The sequence below is a fragment of the Equus caballus genome, chromosome 1 (assembly GCF_041296265.1).
Source record: "Equus caballus isolate H_3958 breed thoroughbred chromosome 1, TB-T2T, whole genome shotgun sequence".
Classification (NCBI taxonomy): Eukaryota; Metazoa; Chordata; class Mammalia; order Perissodactyla; family Equidae; genus Equus; species Equus caballus.
Genome location: NC_091684.1, coordinates 117016573 through 117035124, shown reverse-complemented (window position 1 = coordinate 117035124; position 18552 = coordinate 117016573). Strand labels below are relative to the sequence as shown.

Sequence of the window (18552 nt, the reverse complement as noted above, 5' to 3'; positions counted from 1 at the left end):
CACAACGACACAATCGCCCAATGATGCATTTCTCAGAACACGTCCCCGTCATTGAGCAACACATAACTATAAATATAGATGGATGGATGGATGGATAGGTAGATAGATAGGAGGGAGGGGGGTAGATAGATAGATAGATATACCTTTTCATTTCTTTGGGGCTTGTTGGAACTGCAGTGTGGTGAGATTGGCAGGGTGGTTTCAGAGGCTTCCGTTTAACTCCCCAGCAGTCTTTGTAGATTGCAAGAGGCAAGCGGATGTTGGGAGGGACAACTTTGAGTGTGTGAGTCGGAGTTACAAATCTCGTGCCATAAAACATTTTGGAAAGAAGTCAATCGAGCCTTCAGTTTTAACTTTGAAGACTGATCCAGAAAGATCGTTTTATCTTTGCTAGTATCATCCTTCAAGGCTTTGCACTGAGTTTGCATTAATGATTTTGGTTGTTTGGCTCTAAAACAAAAACATAGCTAAATAAAGGGCCAGCTTCTCTCAGGTCCTCCGTCAGGCGTGGTCTAGGGAAGTCGGAAAGGCTAAACCCGAGACACTCTTCAGTGTGGAAAATATTTTTAAAGTTCCCTTTTATTGCCAAACAGTTGGAATTATTTTGAATAAGAAAGTATTCAGCCCATTTTTAATGAACGAAAAGTCTGCCCTTGGCTGCTCTAAATTGCGTTTACTTTTCAGACAGGTCTTGACATGTACTCGTTTAAAGACCTGAGTCTTTAACCTACCCTTTATGATAGTTCAGGAAAAGCAGAGAGTTTACAATTTTGTTTGATTTTTTTTTTTCTTTATACGTCCTTAAGTTTGTAAGTTCAAGTTCAAGGGACCCTTTTTGGGGAGGAGAATACTTGGTGGAGGGGTAGGACCAGTATCTGGTCTCTTCCCTCCCCACCCCCATGAGCCTTAGGGCCATCATCAACTGGCTCTTGATCTAAACAAGATTTATGCTTTAATCAGATTGAAACCATAAATTTTCCATTCAGACCCTTTCTTATGGAAAAAAAAAAAATGCCTCCTTACCAAACTAACAAAGGCTGACATTATCAGCTATTATCATGGAATTAAAGAACACCATATTGGAAAATGTGAGACAAATGGAGCAAGATTTAAAGAAATATCTCTCTCTATGTCTATATCTATGTCCTTGCCTGATCCTAATCCTGAAATAGTATCCACACCGATCAGTCTAATTCTGGCTCAGCCCAGGCTCTAGCAAAATGCTTCTTTCAAAACATTTCGAATCAAACCTTTCCTCCATGAGATACTCTTAAAGCTGGCTTCACCACGTGCTGAAGCCCCTCTAACATTTCTTCTTCTGGAAAGAAGGGGTTTAAATTTCTCATGGGAGAGTTTTTATTGACGGGGTTGCCTTTATTCAGCCAGCAGTGTTGATGGCTCTGCCCAGCTGCTCCCCAGCTTCTTCCCAGCTTTGTTAGAATGAGGAACAAATATCGAGAAGGATGCCTCTCTCCTGTTCTTCGCTTCCAGTCAGCACTCCTGGATTAGAAGCTGAGAGAGAAACTGAACATTGCCCTCCTAGCTCCCTTCCAAGGCAGCCCCAGCCTGCAGCACTGCCCTTTGCCAAGGCCAAAGGCTTCCGGCCAATGGGCTGCTGGTTGAAAGAGACTGAGCTAGAGTTTGGTCAAGAAACAGGCTGGACACTGAGCGAAAGTCAAGGGGAAGGAGCAAGGAATACAGGGTAGAGTAAGACCAAGCAGGAACTCAGGCAGAAGTGGCAACTAGGCTCCTAGTTGCAGAAGAAGCCAGTGGTGTGGGTTCTGGTGCCAGGAGGAGCCCACAAGGCAAATGGTGAGGATGGAGTTGATGAAATGGTCAGAAAGCATTGCCACGCAGACAAGCAGAGGGATGGCCCCGCAACACAGTACCCCAGGGCTCCCTGCAGCAGCCCTCCTGGGCCCACCCATCCTACACAGGAGGCCCTGTGCATCCAGCCTGCCATGGCTGACCCCTTGCATCTGAGGTCCCTATAAACCCCACACACAAGACCAAATATGTGTGCTCTCCCAACCCCGCCAGGTGATACTACAACTGGTCCGGAAGCATGTGTATTTCTTTTAGGACAAAGCAGTCTCAGTTAGCCTCACAAAAAAAAAAACAAAAAACCACTGGGACGTTCAGAGGGAGAGCTAAATTGAATTAATAGGAGAAATGAAGCTAGATAACATTTTAGGTTAAATGTTAATAACAAATATAAAGAATACATTTGTGCTTTATGTATGTTCTTTTAGTGGATACAGTGGAACTTTTTAAAAGTTGAATCTGCTGTAGCTCGGGAAAATCACTGCTGTGGCCTCCCATACTTTTGATAAATCTAGCAAATATGAAAACGGAAGTTGGAGCTGTTGGGGCTCCATTTTGTGCTCCTACGGCTCGTGAGCACCCCCTACCATAACTCTGGGACCAGCCGTGGGGAGGATTCTCCCTCGGAATCTCCTGGGCAGCCTGGGTCTCGTTGTATCTGTACAGCTTGGCAGGATCCAGCCGTCAGCCCACCGTCTCCGCAGAGTTACCTGTTTGCATCCACAGTGGGGACAGGGCTTCCGCTGGCTCCCCAGTTCACAGGCCATGTCACCTCTGCTTGCTGGCCAATTCGTGCACATTGTGTGTCATGTCCTCCCAGGGTCACAGGTCCCTCTGCCTGGGCTTTCTTCTGCTTTGTGTTTTGAGGTGGGTAAGCACTGAAGGGAGCAGGCCAGGAGCAGGCTCCAGACACCAACCACAGGGCCGCCATGTTTGTGCCCTGTCACCACTCTGTCTCTCGTCTCTCCCTCCAGTGGATCTTGCTGCCTGAGGGCATGGGAATCTTGAACTCTTGAGGCTCACACGTCATTTGTCACTCCTCAGGCCCTACTCAGGCCCCCTCCCCACATTGTCTCTTGCCTCCATGTCTCCCAGGAAGTGAAATACCACAGGGAACATTGCTGTGTTATCATTCTTAGCATCCACATTAAAACCATCATTGAAGCTCTCCACAAGGGCTGGCCAGCTGCCTGATGTGAAAGTCACCTGTGGCTTTCCTTTCTGTCTCCTCCTTTTCCACCCCAAACTAGTGCCTCTGTCCTGGGATGGCCGAAGGAGAGCAGAGGACCTGGAGGCTGGCTGGGAGGAGCCAGGGCCTCAGACCTCTTGGCTTCAGTTTCCTCACCTGGCTCCACCTGGCCCCTGCTCCACTGGAGGGTCCACCAGCATTTGCCCTGTGAACTTGCCCACTGTGCTGTATTTTGGACCTAGCAACAGGCCACTAAATTTCTCTCTCCTGGTTTGACCTACTGGGTAGCCCGAGTTCTCCCTACTCCTGACGCCTATGACTATCCCCCGATCACTGGCTACTTGGCTGGAGTCCTAGCTGGGACTGTGTGCATAAGATTCTAGAAGACCAGGAGCTTTTTGAGGGTAGAAACACAGCATCCTCATCCTTGGCACATAGTAGGGACTTGATAGGTGTTGGTGGACTTGAACTGAATTGGACTGGATTAAATCTCTGAACGGTGTCTCACAGTGTTCTGCCAACTGTGGTAAAGGGACGCAGAAACGGACAGTGACATGCACCAACTCACAAGGAAAATGCGATGCATCCACGAGGCCGAAAGCTGAGGAGGTGTGCGAAGACTACTCAGGCTGCTATGAGTGGAAAACTGGGGATTGGTCCAAGGTGAGTCCAGCACGCCTACATTTCCCTGGCAGTGCAGGGGGCTCGAGAGGCAGGAACTCAGCTCTCTCATGGGCTTCATTTCGACTAGGTGGTCCCCATCTAACCAGGCAAATTCACTTTCTTTCCAAACTCTGCACCTGCTGGTGACCCCGTGCGGAGTGCATTCACTGTGCCTTTGGAAGGGAGATGATTGCACCGCAGAGCCGAAGGCAGGGGTCCCGTGCAGCATGCTGGCTGTACCCCAGCATCCTGCGGTGGGCTTGGCCACCCCACCATCACAAGAGTCTCATAAACGTGTGGAGCCTTGGCCGAGGCAGACAAGGAGGGAGTTGTGGGCCAACAGCACTTGCATTTGTTTCCAGGACCCCTGGGCCGGGATCTGGAAGATGCAGGGGCTGGTAGGACAGGGCCCTTGGAGTGTAAGAAGGAAAGAGCCACCTCCCAGAGCCCAGGGTTCAAGACCCTGTGGACAGCGAGGGTTAAAAGGCATTCGAATGTAAATCGAATGTTAAAAAGTTCTTTGCCCTTTAACCTTTGTTTTATTCATTCACCTGATATCTTTGGTTGATTCCTGTTTACTGGGGCCTGAGGTGAGTACCATTGTCACTCATGAAAACCATCCAGTGTCTTCTAGAGAGCCTTTTCCCAAACAGTGTAGAATTTCTAATGACATTTTCTGTCTAATTTTCTAATGAAAATTTCTAACAAGAGTGTGTTTGTGGTTCCTTATGCTATTATAGCAACTGAAAACTCGCCCCCTCACCACCCCTGTTTGCTTCTCTTAATGTCTCTTCAAAGGTTGCAGACTGGTGGCCTGAGGGCCACTAGTTTTTGTGTGGCCCGCACAATATCTTAGACATTTTGGAATTAGTTGCTAATGTTTAGAAACGGGAAGATTTCACCTGAAAATTTGGATTTTGGCTTCTCTACAGAAATCTGTCAACGTGGCAACGTGGCAACATGGCCTGCGTCCTCACATGGCCACTGTGACTGAGGCCGAGGGGGCTGGCGCCTCTTCCCAGGCCATGGTTCTCCAGCTCTCCAGGCTCCTCACAGCCACTTGGCACTTTAACCTACCCACCTGACCCAGGCAGGAAATTTGGTTTCTGCCTCTGCTTTATGGAAGGAGGAGAGGTTTGTCCTTTGGGAAGCAAAACTTGTCGGAATCTGGTCCTTACAGAAATGCAACCATCCCCCGCCCTCCAACCCCACCCTACCCCAGCAGTCAGAATACAAATTCCTCCAAACCCTTGAAGTACATAAAAGCGAAATTTCTCAGGTTCCAGTTTGCTGGCTGTGCTAAAATGCAGCATCTGGATAACACTGATTTCCAAGATCAAAAACACCTCCTTCCTATTTACTCCCTGATCAAAACATCTGACCAAAGCAATAGTACCCAGGCCAACAATCCAGTTGCTCCAAAAAATAAACACGTGAATGTAACAAAGCTTATTTGGGGGCTGCCAGGATGAATTTTACATTGGAGGAGAGATTTCACTTCAAGGCTCTTGCAGAAGAAATATGCCATTAGAACCTGGAGTCTTGTGATAGACATTAAGCGGTTGACTCCCTCTGACTCACCACTTAATGTGTCTCAACCTCTCTGGCCCTCGGTCTCCTTCTCTCTGAAACGGGAATTATTAACATCGACCCTGCTAGTTCTCAGAGCTTCCAAGGTACCAGTCTGTGTGACTAAACACTTAGATAGCTACGCCCGCCTGGGGTCCCTCACCCAGTGTCCACAGTGTTGCAAGGCACAGTGCCCGGGATTAACCTGTTCTGTCTGATCTAATTTCCTCTTCTCAGTTGGGCTGCCCACCCTTTTATAGAACCATGTCGAGAAATATTGTCTTCTACCCCAGCAGGTCCAGACACAGCTTAAGAAAGGCTACCAGTGTGTCCCAAAGCCCAGGGGAATGTAGGCGAGCTCTCAACATTTTAGGTTCTGATCAATAAGAAAACATTTGTGAATGTTCTGTGTCAGAATTGTCTAAAGACTTGGTGGTTCCTTTGTACCTGAGAGGTCACAGAGTGCCGAGGTCTTGGAGGGGGAAACTACCTAACACAGTGACAGGCAGAATAACATTGTCTGGACTCGAGATGTGCAGGAGTGGGTTGGAATAAAGCTGTCATTATAGTCCAGGAACTGACAGGATCCTAGTGGTCACACCCTAAATGTCGCCTGGACTATTGAAGGGCGATCCCGCAGTCACTGGTGTCCCTGGGCAGGAAGCAGAGGTGAGGAGTGGACAGTTTGGGCCTGGCCTGCGTGCACCTGACAGGGTCCGGGGGGGTACCTGGTGTCATTTCCTCTTTGCAGTGTAACCCTGCACCTGGTGCCACCAGTCCCCTCCGGCCAGGGACATTATCCCTGTGTTACAAAAGAGGGAGTAGAGACTCAGAGGTTAAGGGACTTGCCCACACCCCTCTGGCAGAATCCAAGCTCCTGAACCCCAATTCAGAGCTCAGTACACATGTGGACACAGACCAAGAAGGGCTCCGGAGGCCCCTGGTAGTGCCTCTGAGCCACAGGGTGCCCTGCGGATCCTGAGGGTGCCGTGCAGATGGTTGTTGATGGCAGGGCCTGGCTTTCTCCAGTCTAACCACTCTGATTTTGAGGACCAGGAGGACATTTTTGTTTTCTTACCTCCTATGAACTTCCCAGTACTGGGAGCAGCGAAACACCAAAGGCTGGATGTGAACAGTACCTGAGAAGCTCAGTGCTGTGCTGCCCGAGATCCAGCTTGGTTCCTGAGCCTTCCCTCCTTCATTGTTCACGGGCCTTCCTGGGCTGAGGACACTGTCTGATAAACCATACACGCGGCGCACCGGGCGTGCCGTCCAGATGAGACAGGGCCTTCTGCTGGTCTTCCTCTTTTCACTAACTAGGCCATGGTGAATACACCTTCCAGCTTTCAGAAAAGTAAGGCATTGGGAGGCCACAGTGCCTGCTTTTTGCCACAGTCAGCTTGATGGGTTATCCCTGGCGGTAAGAACAAGAAAGATCAACAGAATGTGAAGATCTCGGCCTCTGTCCAGGGCTAACATCCATTGGCATCTGATTGGTGTGCACTGAGCTGTTGGGGACAGCACTCAGCGTGGGTGGAAGCCAGCTACCCCTCCCTAGCTGGCACCAGCTCTGGCCAGAGCCAGGGCCCAGGCCAGGCTTGTTCTACCAAGCAGAGAGCGACTGGGTGCTGAACTGGAAGTCCATGTGTGTGCATGGTTATACTGGGAGCAAGTGCTGGTGGGGGAGGTGGGCTGCACAGACTCAACTGAGAGACCCCACCCCCACCCCAGCACTCCACCTCACCGCCACTCCCTTCCGCCTCTGCCATCACTGGGGTGGGCTGGTATGCACACTCCGGTACAATTACAGAAATCTGCCCATTGCTTTGCCCTGTGCCTTCTCTGGAGAGGTGGAAAGAATACAGTTTCCTGTGGGGGTCCCTGTCCTCGCTCCCTTGGGTCACCAGACCAGTGTAAGTGGATTCCATGCGATAGGTCTTCCCCTGACAATTCCGCCTGTTCAGACTGGATTTGCTTTACAATTTGCGTGTTGTCTTTGCGGTCCAGCTTTCAGATGGTGCCCTTCTTGCACACTTGGGGTCAGGGCACTTTTATACCCGTCACCATGAATCTCCTATAAGCAGTCTCCAGACCTCCCACTTGCCAGGCTTTGAAGGCAGCAAGCAAGTTGCCCAGAAGGAAACTGGATAGAAGTCTGAACACCGTCAAAGTATCAGTGAATCTGGAAGCTTTGACATCTTCCATCCAAGCAATCCGTCACTTGGCCCCAAGGTGTTGTTGAGAAAGATAAGCCTGTCTCCAGGGAGATGATGGATGGGCCAGTCCAAAGACGTGCCACAGGTGCTGTCCTGCCCTCCCTGAAGCGGGAAGGACCAGTGGCCCCTCGGGAAGGGGCTGGCACCCGTCCCTTCCCGTAGCTGGGTGAGGGTGCCTGAGAATAGTGCGTCAAGTTTTGGTGAGGCAGGGCGGGCCTGGGGGGAATTTGGAATTGCCTCTCCCTCCCCCAGCCCTAGCAAATGGCCAAACCCTAAGAGAGTCCATATGAGGGACAAACTTCACATTTCCATCCCTGCCCAGGGCATTATTACTGCTCTGCTATGTTTGAAACATGACCTGCAGCTGCCTGTCTTCCCAGGATATTAGCTGTTCCCAGGTTTGTGCAAATCCTTGTTTTTGTCCACTAATGCTGAGTCCACGTATTCAGCCCGGGAGAAGGGAGAGGTCATTTAAAATGGGGGAGGAAGAAATTGAACTTCTTTCTGGAATAGCATGACTTTTGATCAGAAGTTGAGATGCTTTAGTTTCAAGCCCAGAGGCATTAATCACCACTGAGTGATGGGGTGTTTCTAATTAGAAACAAATTATTCTGGAGGGATTTTAATAGATGGTGTTCTTAAAGAAAACTGTTGGCTCTCAGTGTTAAGAGCATAGCCTTCTCTTTTACTAAAAAGATCAAAGTGGTCTTTGACTCCCTGGTGCCAGTGGACATCCCGCAGAAGGGAGCTGGTCTGACTTACAAGGCGTCAGTCACCCCCAGGTATGCCCCTCCACACCCAAGCCCCTGTCCTCTTTCCCTCTGTAATGTGGAGACAACAGCACCTCCCAGAGGCCTTAGGAGATCAGATGAAGCAATAAGCATGCAAACACCTGTGAGCCACAGACCTAGGAGGGCGTCAGGGAGAGCCTCTCACTCGAACATTGCTGCAGTGGGGTATCCCCCAGACGGCTGTTAGAGGTCTTCCTGTGTTCTGGGCAGGGGGATGAGGGCTCAGGTTCTGTGGCCTTAGCAATGAACAGACCTTATGTCATGAGACGGGTTAGTTAGTTATAGAAAGCTTTTCAGACCCAGCACCACTTCCCAAGCCTGTACTTTCTTTGATGGGAACTGATCCCCCAACCCTGCAAGGCCGGCCAGCCTGCCTGCCCAGCTGGGGCCCCCGCTTGCTGTGGGCTTGTGGTAAAGTCAGTGTGATTCAACCAACGCTTCCTGAGCTCCTGTGCTGTGCCAGACCTGTGCTGGGCACTAGGGGTACAAAAGTGGGCAATGACGCAGCCTAGATATGGACAGGGCAGCAACCATAGTAGGCCACACCAAGTCCCACTGGTCGGGTGTGAACACAGTGCTGTAGGACCCAGGCAGCCCCTGCCTTGGGAAGCCACAGATGGGGGTGCTGGCGGCAGGTGATGCTACTTCTGTTGGGACAGTCACAATGGCCCCTGGCATTCACCAATGCTTTAGCATTTACAAAGCACTTTCACTCATATTATCTCATTTGATTCTCACAGCCACCTATCCCCATTTTACAGATGAGGAAACTGAGGCTCAGAGTGGTGATGTGGCTGTTTTTCCAAGCTCACACAACTAGAAAATGGCAGGGCTTGGAGTCTAGTCCCTGCCTTCTGGCTCCCAATCCACTTTTCTTTCAAGTGCACCATAACATCAGAGGCTTAGTTTTCTAATTTGAAACAGGAAGAAGTTGAACTATAAGATGCCTTCAGTCCTAACCATCATGGGCCTGTGCTTGTTATAAAATCAAGCGTGTACCCACTCGCTCTCCAGCCTGCCTACTCTCCCCCATCACCTGTCAAAACCTGCTTCCCTAGGGCTTTGTATCAATCATTTACACTTTAGTGTAAATCTGTTGTCTCTGTGGGAGATCTTGAATGTTAAGTCTTCCCTTATTTGTGAAATAAAAAGTGGAGTCCTTAATAAAAGAAACTTGAGCATCAAAGAGCAAACATGGGAGGCACTGGGGACAGCAGGGCTCTTTTCTGAGATGTGTGAAACATAGCATGCAGGCAGCCAGCATTCTGCATGAAGATAGTTATAAGCAAATCCTCCATTTGATGATGTTACTCTTGCTAGTGTGAGCAGCCAGTGAAAGGAGGGTCATCCAAACTCAGTCTCTGGGCAGGGGCAGGAGGGAGAGGGGGCAGATACTCCCTTGTGTGGAGCACTTCGTGTGGGTGACGAGAGCCTGTGACTGGGTCAGAGGATTACAAAGAGAAGTCCAGGACCCGTACCTGCTCAGTTTAGAGAAATGAGTTTGCTGTAGAGCCGTGGAGTCCCTGGAAATTGGCAGGAGAGGCATCTGTGTGGACGTGAGCTGAACAGCCGAAAGGCCACTGCCTTTGCCCCTCTGCTCCCCTGCTGCCCCTCCATTCGCCCCGTGTTCTTCATCAAAACAGCTGCCTTTGCGTGGAGTGAGAGATGAGAGAGTGGGGATGCTGGAGCATCCGGGCCTCCCCTCACCCTACTCCAGGTTCTAACCACTGGACCTGACCATTGAATCAGAGAAACCGTCATCTCTAAGGAACACTTTTGTTTCATCACATGCCATGTCAGTGACCTCAGAGCAGGGCCCGTGGTCAGGACGACACAGGTCCATGTCCCTGCTCTGCTGTGGCCTCGTCTCACCTTGAACCAGCATCATCCTCTGTCAGATGGGTCTAAGGGTACCTGCCTCATAGGGCTGACTGCAGCAAGAATGACATCCACATAAAGCACTTAGCCCCAGGCCTGGCACATGGGAAATGCCCAGTAGGTGCACTTATCAGTTCACTGTCATCAACCATCACAGCCATAGGTCTCTGATCTCTCAGCGAAATCTCATTTCTTAAATGGGTCTGTAAAAGATTTATGTCTTAGAAGAACAGTTCTTTGAACATGGTCCAGGCCCGTGCGTGCCCTGCCCTGGAACCCATGCATGGTGACAGCATGGCTCAGGGGCAGGAGACATTTCTGCAGCATTTGCTGGGCACCTAGGCCATGCTGCTCTGGGAGGGTGGGGGGTCTTTGAAACAGTTGCTGATGGGAGAGCTGAGTTACCAAACTGATAACAGCTTCTGCCCGAGGAGAGGCAGTGAGGGCGGCCCCAGCAGGCTCCTCTGTGCTCCAGGCTCCAGTCTCGCCAGCCAGAATCAAGAGTTCCTGGGATAGCCAGCCCCTGCAGGTCATCAGGGGTCAGCTCGGCCTTCTGCTTCCCTAGCTATAATGTCCCAACCAGAATCTGTAGTTCAGCAGGCTGCAAATTCAGAGAGATAGGGGGAAACCCAAAGCTAACGCTGAAGGCAGGAGGAAAAAGCAGATTGAAAGAGAGTATGAGTTGAAGGGGGGGGGGGGTGTGTGTGTGTGTCTGTCTATCTGTCTGTCTGTCTGTGTGTGTGTGTGTGTGTGTGTGTGTGTCTAAAAAGGCTTTTCCAATTTCAAGGCTGGAGCAAAGACAGTGGGGATTTTCATTATTGTTTAAACCTGCTATTTCAGGTTTCAACAGCTTCCGAGGTTTGCATTGCTCATGCCAAGTCTGGGGGGAAATCTGTCAAAAATGCTTTTGAAGAGCTTTTGACATTTCACCAGCCAAGTGCCTTTCAGACACAAAGAGAAAATGGAGTTGCTCTCAGGGTATTTTCTCCCCCTGCCCTGCTCTCTCATTTGCTATCCGGACCTGCCCCAGGCAGGCTGACCCCTCAGAGAATGGCTCGGTGAGGACGTGGGGCGGTCACCCTGTGTGCAAAGGGTTCATCCTCACATCGTCTCACACTAACCCCGTCTCCTGCTCCCAGAGCCTGTGGAGGGAGCCCCTGCCTGTGCCCCAGTCTGGAGGAACCAGAGCTCATGCGTGTATTAAACATTCCTACAGCGTTTTCCTCTTCCTGAGATTTTTACAACCTCCTTTAGCTAATTCTCAAAACATCCCTTTGGGATCTGGTGTTATTTATAGCCATGATTTTGCAGCTGGGAGAAGCAGGGGAAGGGAGTCCTCGTCGTGGTGGAGCCTGTCATCAGGGTCGGGCCTCTGTGTGGTGACAGAGACCTGGTTCCTCCCTGCTGGGGGATGGTGTGGCCATGGAGGAGTGTGGGCCTCAGGGCGGGCAGGCCAGGCAGAGAGGCCGGGGCTGTGTCACTTGGGAAGAGTTACGTGGATGCTCTGAGCCTCACATTCTGCCTCTCTGAAAGGCGTGGCTGTGCCCTGCAGACGCCATGCATGCCTTTGGCTCACCTACTGTGTTCCAAGCACTGCCCTGGCTGTTAGCATCAGGATTAACGAGGACTAATGAGGAGACACGAGCCCAGCCTCCAGGCCATGGTGGGCATGCGGAAGTTGGGCACTGCTGCTGTTATCATTATTTTATTGTTATTAATCCAAAGAAGTCAAGCCAGCAATGCTTGCCCCATGTCTTGCTGTCCCCTGGGTCTGAGGAACAGAGGTCTCCCCACTTTTGCAGGAAACTGTCTACCTAGAGGGATCTCTCTTTTTCACAGTCACTTCACAGTTTGCGTCACAAGCCTGTGAGTAAACCCAAATCAAATATTTCTCTCTCTCCTTTGTTGCCATGAACGTTTTGCTCTCTGTGCACTGAAAATTTTTATTTCGTTATTGCTTTTCCAGGAAACTTCCACCCCAAGTGTCTTAGACTCCCCCTCCAAGTGGGAAGGCCCGTGGGGTGGTGGCTGATCACCAGGCCCTATTAGTGACGCTCAGCTGCAGGCACTTGCTGGGAGGGGGCATGAGGGGCTGCCCTTACTTAAGCTCGTCTGGCAGGGAGCTTTTCTGGTGGATTTATTGCTGCTCACTTTGTCTCCATTTCCCGAGGCTCCAGGAGCCACATTAAATCTTAATGTAATGAGCGACTTGAAAAAAATACCCAGCAGTGAAAGAGTGCTTCAAACAAGACCAGTTATGTTTTGTATAGATCTGTTTGCTTGGATTTTAAAAGCCTGAGAAATGGCTTCGCAGCGATGCTTGGGGCTAATTCGATGCTATCAGGATTCACTGTGGTCTCCTGGCTGTTTGTTTAAAGCGGAGGCTGAGGGGAGGGATGGAATTGGTTGTCTGTGCCCCTGTTGTCCTTCATGTGGGAGCTCAGGTTACAGGGGATGCCGTTCAAAAGCACCCTTCAGACCTGTCTGGAATTTCGTTTGTCTTCAGGGCCAAATCAGCCTCTAATTGTGCTCCAGAGGTTGTCTGGCTGAGCTGCCAGATGATTGCCGGGAGCCAGGCCAAGGTGGACGTCCACACCTGCCTGTGGAGGCCTGGCGTCGGGGCATGGCGGCCCGGGGAGAGCTAAGCACGTAGGCCAGGTGACTCAGCACCGTCCCAGGCTCCAGGGACTCCCTGGTCAGCTCTCTCTGCTCCTGGCCCTGGCATGCTGTTGTTAATAATAATAGCAGTGCTCATTGAGGGCCCAATCCTTCCCAGACTCCCTGCTAGGCACCTGCTCCAAGCTGTCTCTAATCATGGAAATCATTCTGCAAGGAAGGTTTTATTATCCCCAAGCCACAAATAAAGAAACTGAGGCTCAGATAGGTTAAGTAACTTACCTGAGGTCACATAGCTAGTAAGTGGGGCATGCAGCATGCTGATAGGCCCATCCTGCCTGCACCGCTGGGTCCCTGGTGAAACTCTGGTCAAGCAGGGTGCAGTTATGTGTGGATTTTAGGCCAGGAGCATGCTAGGCACCACCTCAACTCAAATGAAAATGCAGCAGGCGTGGAAGGTGGCAGCCACACCAAAGGGTCATTGGCAGAATTCTCCACTTTTATCTTTAATTAAGTAGGTAATTCTATTTTATTATAGAAAGAGAAAAATTAGTCCCACACACCAGATGATAGCACGGTAAATGGTTTTAATGGTTGATCTTCCGAACTCTTATACAGTCCACACACACAGGCATTGAACACAAATGGGATGGTTTCTCTACATGCCGCTCGGTCTTCTCACCTAACACACTGAGAGGCAGCCTCTGTGGGGCTGGCTCAGACACAGTTCCCACATGGATAAGCAAACACCCCAGTGTTCTCCAGAGTTCTTCCAAGTGAGCACAAGCCATTCATAGCCCAGAGCTGCGAGAACAGCAGCCCCTAGGGCTCCAGCTAAAATTTAACAAAACCTAAACTGAGTCAGATCTCTCTGAGGGCCAGAGTCTGCATGGTCTCAAAGTGTCCCCAAGGTGGCTGAGGGTCAGTCCCCAGCCTCTTGCCTGGCCCAGCCCTGTCTCTTGGAGGTGCCGGAGAGTCGTGAGAACAAACACGAGTCTGTGGGAGAAGTTTGGAGTTACCCTCATGGAGGATCTCACGGAGCAGGTCTTGTCCAGAATGGAGAGTTAAAAACCAGTGACCCAAGCTAGGAAAGATAAGGAAGAAATGGTGGAGCTGGGAGAGGACCTGGTTTTTTGATTCCTGGCCCCCCATAGAAGCTCCCTCCAGTACAACCTCTAATTCATATGGGAAGGTGGATCAGTAGGTGGGAGGGGGCTGCTGGGGATCCTGTCCCTCCTCTGCCACTCACTGACTCTGTGACCCTAGGTAAGGTACTGACTGCCCCCAAGCTCAGTGGCCAACATCCGCCTCTTAGGATTGTTGGGGAATGGTCCACGCTGTTGTGGAACCTCATGAGTGAGCCTACGGGACAAGCGAACATGCCTCCTGCACATGGCTTGGGGTGTCATGAATGCTGTCCTTTCCCCCCACCCACCTGGGCCCCAGAGCATGTCAAGCAAGACTAAGAACTTTCAGAGGGGAGATTAGTCCTCAAGGTCACCCCGAATGCCTGAGGTTTACAATGGTCATTGATCACTTCCGAGCAGAGACCTTGTCAATTTTGCACTTGGTTTTAATAGACCCCCCCCCCCCCCCCCCCCAGGATTGAGCCCTTTCCCTGACTTCACATACGTAATAACAACACCTGCAAAAGACGTTGGAATGCTTCCTGGCATTCCTGGCCAGGAAGTGACTCAGCCAGGCTCACTGCCCCGCCCGCGTGGCCTGGGTACCTTGCGGTCAAGGGATGCCATGAGAGCAAGACGGCCATAGTCACGGTGCCTTCTCTGTTAACCTGTGCAGTTTTGGGGGGACCCAGAAACCCCACAACTGCCTGCCCCACCCTGGAGGCCCCCCATCTCCAAGAAGGACTATGAGCATACCTCACTCTCCCTGCTGGACGTGTCTCCTGTAGCAGGTGGTGCCAGAGCCAAGGGTCCAAGTCAAGATCTGAAGAGAAAAGGCTACTGGTGTTGCCTGTACATCAGCACCAGGTCCGTCTCTTCCCCGGTGGGCCTCGTTAATGCAAACAGTCATGGAAATAAGGCCCTGAGTGCGCAGTAAGCCCATTTTCCCAAGGAGCAGGGATTTTTTTTTAATTTTATGACCAATTTAGATATAAAAGTCTTTCATGGTGTAGGTGGACGAGTCAGATGCCTACTTAAAATATGTAACTTATTCATGTAGTTATTCATTCATATTTAAAGTTATCCATTATGTTTTTCTTAAAAGATTGGCACCTGAGCTAACAACTGTTGCCAATCTTTTTTTTTTTTTCCTCCCCTTCTTCTTCTCCACAAAGCCCCCCAGTACATAGTTGTATATTCTAGCTGTAGATCCTTCTAGTTATGCTATGTGGGACGCGGCCTCAGCATGGCCTGAGGAGTCATGCCTTGTCCACGCCCAGGATCTGAACCAGTGAAACCTTGGGCTACCGAAGTGGAGCACGTGATCTTAACCATTAGGCCACAGGGCCAGCCCTCCATGATGTTTTAATTTAGAAATGTTGCTATTTTCTCTCTCTAGCATATTTTAAAGTTGAACTTGATGAAACTACTGCTTCTGGAGGGTCAAAAATAGTTGAATATAAGCAATTTTGTGAGGCGCAACCTAATATCTGCAATGTCTGTCTTCATCATCACTCGCTCCGCTCTCTGAGTCACCTGTTCCGTTTGCCAGAGCGCCTGGACTCCGCCGTCTGGGTTCACTGAGATGCCACCTTTTTTGACTCTTTCTGTGCCGCTCATTGGACATCCTCCTGAGCCGTGGCCTACCTTTGCTCCGCGCTGGCCTGACTCTGCATTGGAATGACTGCTCTGCATCCACAGGACTTTGCCCTGCCTGGCCGTCTGGGCTTTTCCTTCATTCACGCTGTTGGGGTGGACTCCCAGGCTCCTGGGATAACCACTTACCAGGTTACTTTTTAAGTGATCTTTAAACATTTCTCACACCATCCTCGCTCGTTTGTGATTTTGAAGTCCTGCCTCCAGGAGAAGAGAGTTAAATTTCTCTGCCTCTTTGTTTTTAAACCCTGGGTGATCTTGCTACAAAATAATTGAGGGCACCCCTTACCCTGACCTGAACTGTGAGAAGTTTTTTATTCCTTAAAGATAAGGCAACTCAGTCTTTTCCAAGAATAATTTTGCATGAAAGCCTTCCCCCCCTTATATTCAAGCACACTGTCACCTGTGAGTAAACTCTGCAGTCAGCGGGGCGCTAGATGTCGTTCTTGCTAATTACACATATTTGCACATAAGTACCCACCCACTTCATCGTAAGAAAGCTCTTCACACTCCACACAGGACCCTGGGAAGCCGTTCAGGGTAAGTCAGGTTCTCAGCTCCGGCTGCCCATGCAGTCACCTGGAGAGCTTTAAAAACACTGGTGCCCCGTGCCCCCTGCAGAGGCACTGGTTGACTGCTCTGGGACAGAAGGATTTTAAAAAGCTCGCCAGGTAATTCCATGCAGCAGATCCCAACCAGCAGCCAAATCCCTTCAAGATGCCCTCCAGGCAGAAATCACGTTGCTGTGGCACCTGTCCCATGTTCAAGGCCTCCCGTTGGTGGGAACCTCCTCATGTGACCTCATCCCTCCACTTCAGCACCCCTCAGACTTCTGTGTGCTTCCATGCCAACTCCTGAGGCCTGGAGTAGAGCCCAGAAATATGCATTTGTAATGCACAATGAATTCTCAAGGCTGCAAGCAGCTCTTGATGGGTTTTTCCAGAAGATGGGATGTGGAGCAAGGCACAAAGCTGAGGCCCTGGGGCCAGGCTTGCCTACTGGAGAAAGAGCCCATTCTGGGGTGGGAGTGCCAGAGTCCACAGTGGGACCACTTGTGGTTTTCCCACCTCTTTTGTGATAGGCCCAAGGGGGAGGAGATGGGGAGGCATATGATCCAGATGGCACCTGGCATCCTCGCCATGTGTGGCGTTCAGAGGAAGACCCCACTCCCATCTCTCCACCTCGAGGTGCTGGTATTAACTCCAGCTGGGCTACTGCACCTGTGGCCTTTGCTTTATTAAAGTTTTGCAGAGTACTCTCAGAACCCTGTAAATCACGGGATGTGTGGGTGCTGGGGGACGCTAGATGGAGAGAGTACAAATGTGGACCTAGCTCTCTGGCTGGGAAGAGACCAACTTAACGGAGAGACAATTCCAGGGGCTCCCGGGAGAGTGAGTAAGGGCTAAGATGCTCAGAGCGCAGGATCAGGGTGGAGGAGCTGGATACCTGGCAGGCTCCCTGTGAAACACTTTTAAAAGTGTGCGAAGAGGAACAGGAAGAGAAACAGGAGAACAGAATCGCATGGGAAAATCTTGCCAAGTCCACTCATTGGGTTGGGATGGTCTGTTGAACTACATTGGCCTGGTTTTAGCAAACCGAGGTCTGCAAGTGCTAGAGATGCCAGCAACTAGGGATTTGGTGTCTAAATTAAAACTGTTAGCCACAATATTAGTCCATGACTCTCTTATGCAAGAAAGGTTGAACTTCTTCATTTTCTCTAACGTTACTTAATTCTGATCTCCAACCCTCAGGCTCGTGGGGAATCCAACGCCAGTCGTTACTGGGCTCCTCTCCACACCCAGGGCTGGGCAAAGGCCCTGGAGCTTCATGCCACACACAGTGCTGGGGAGAGCCCCATGGTCATCAGGTCCAGTCCCTCCTGGGTACCAACGAATTTCACAAAGCCCAGCTCTCTGCTTGGAACGGGGGTGAGAGGGGTGGGAGGTGAAATTCAACCAGCATAAATGAGTATTTCAGCAGTTGTCTTGTGGCTCAGTCAGCTCAAGCTGCTGTAACAAAATACTGCTGACTGGGAGGCTGCAATAACAGACATTTATTTCTCACAGTTCTGCGGAGGCTGAGAAGTCCAAGATCAAGGTGCTGGCCAATTGGTTCTTGGTGAAGGACCACTTCCTGGCTTGTAGACAGCTGCCTTCTCATTGTGTCCTCACGTGATGAAAAGGGAGAGCTCTGTTCTCTCTTCCTCTTCTTATAAGGACACTAATCTTGTCATGGAGGCCCCAGGCTCATGACCTCGTTTAAACCTGATCACCTCCCAAAGGACCCACCTCCGAATACCATCCCAGTGGGGGTTAGGGCTTCACCAGGTAAATGTCAAGGGCACACAAACATGCCGTTCATAATATCTTGAAACAGTCTTCCATCAGGCAGCTGGTAGGCAGCCAGCCCTCTTGTCCTACAATTATTTCAAGCACCTGAGAATGACATGCAGGGGCCAGGCCAAGGGCTGACTGTGTTGTGAAGCCATCACCACAGGTCCCCAGCCCGGCTCAGGCCCCCAGCTCAGGCTGTTCCTGTCTCTGGCAGTGCTCATCGACCTGTGGGAAGGGCCTGCAGTCTCGTGTGGTACAGTGCATGCACAAGGTCACTGGGCGCCATGGCAACGAGTGCCCTGCCCTCTCGAAGCCAGCAGCCTACAGACAGTGCCACCAAGAAGTCTGCAATGACAAGATCAACGTGAACACCATCACCTCCCCTCGCCTTGGTGAGTGCCTCTGCTGGCCCCCAGCTTCTGGGGGATGCTGCCTCCCCCGGCCAGCGAGTCCCCACTGGCAGTGGGAGTCCTATACACCAGAAAGCCCCCTCCTCAGGCCTTATTTGAGGTCTGGAGAGGCTGACATTTGTCAGTTCTGTAGAAGATCAGAGGTTTCAGAGATGGGATTCCATTCCTTGTCATGAAAAAGACGTTTGCTAACTAGAGTCTCAGACATTTGAGCGTCCCACTAGGCCCTCTGCCTGCAAATGGGGAGCAGGGGAGAATGTTCCTCAAACGTTTTAGGACT

General features: G+C 50.7%; 1 protein-coding gene across 9 annotated transcripts in view; it reads left to right on the top strand.

The window, feature by feature from the left end:
- Window positions 1-18552, top strand: part of ADAMTS17 (ADAM metallopeptidase with thrombospondin type 1 motif 17) — a 338494-nt gene that overhangs the window by 316022 nt on the left and 3920 nt on the right. For 5 of the 9 annotated variants that reach the window (XM_023651365.2, XM_023651360.2, XM_023651364.2 and 2 more), the window contains 2 exons: window positions 3524-3676; window positions 18077-18254. In XM_023651365.2, coding sequence (XP_023507133.1) covers window positions 3524-3676; window positions 18077-18254 — 331 coding nt within the window. Of the gene's footprint in view, window positions 1-3523; window positions 3677-4608; window positions 5129-15272; window positions 15698-18076; window positions 18255-18552 lie in introns of those variants that run through there. The other 4 variants (XM_070268256.1, XM_070268253.1, XM_023651372.2 and 1 more) reach the window with 2 other exon arrangements.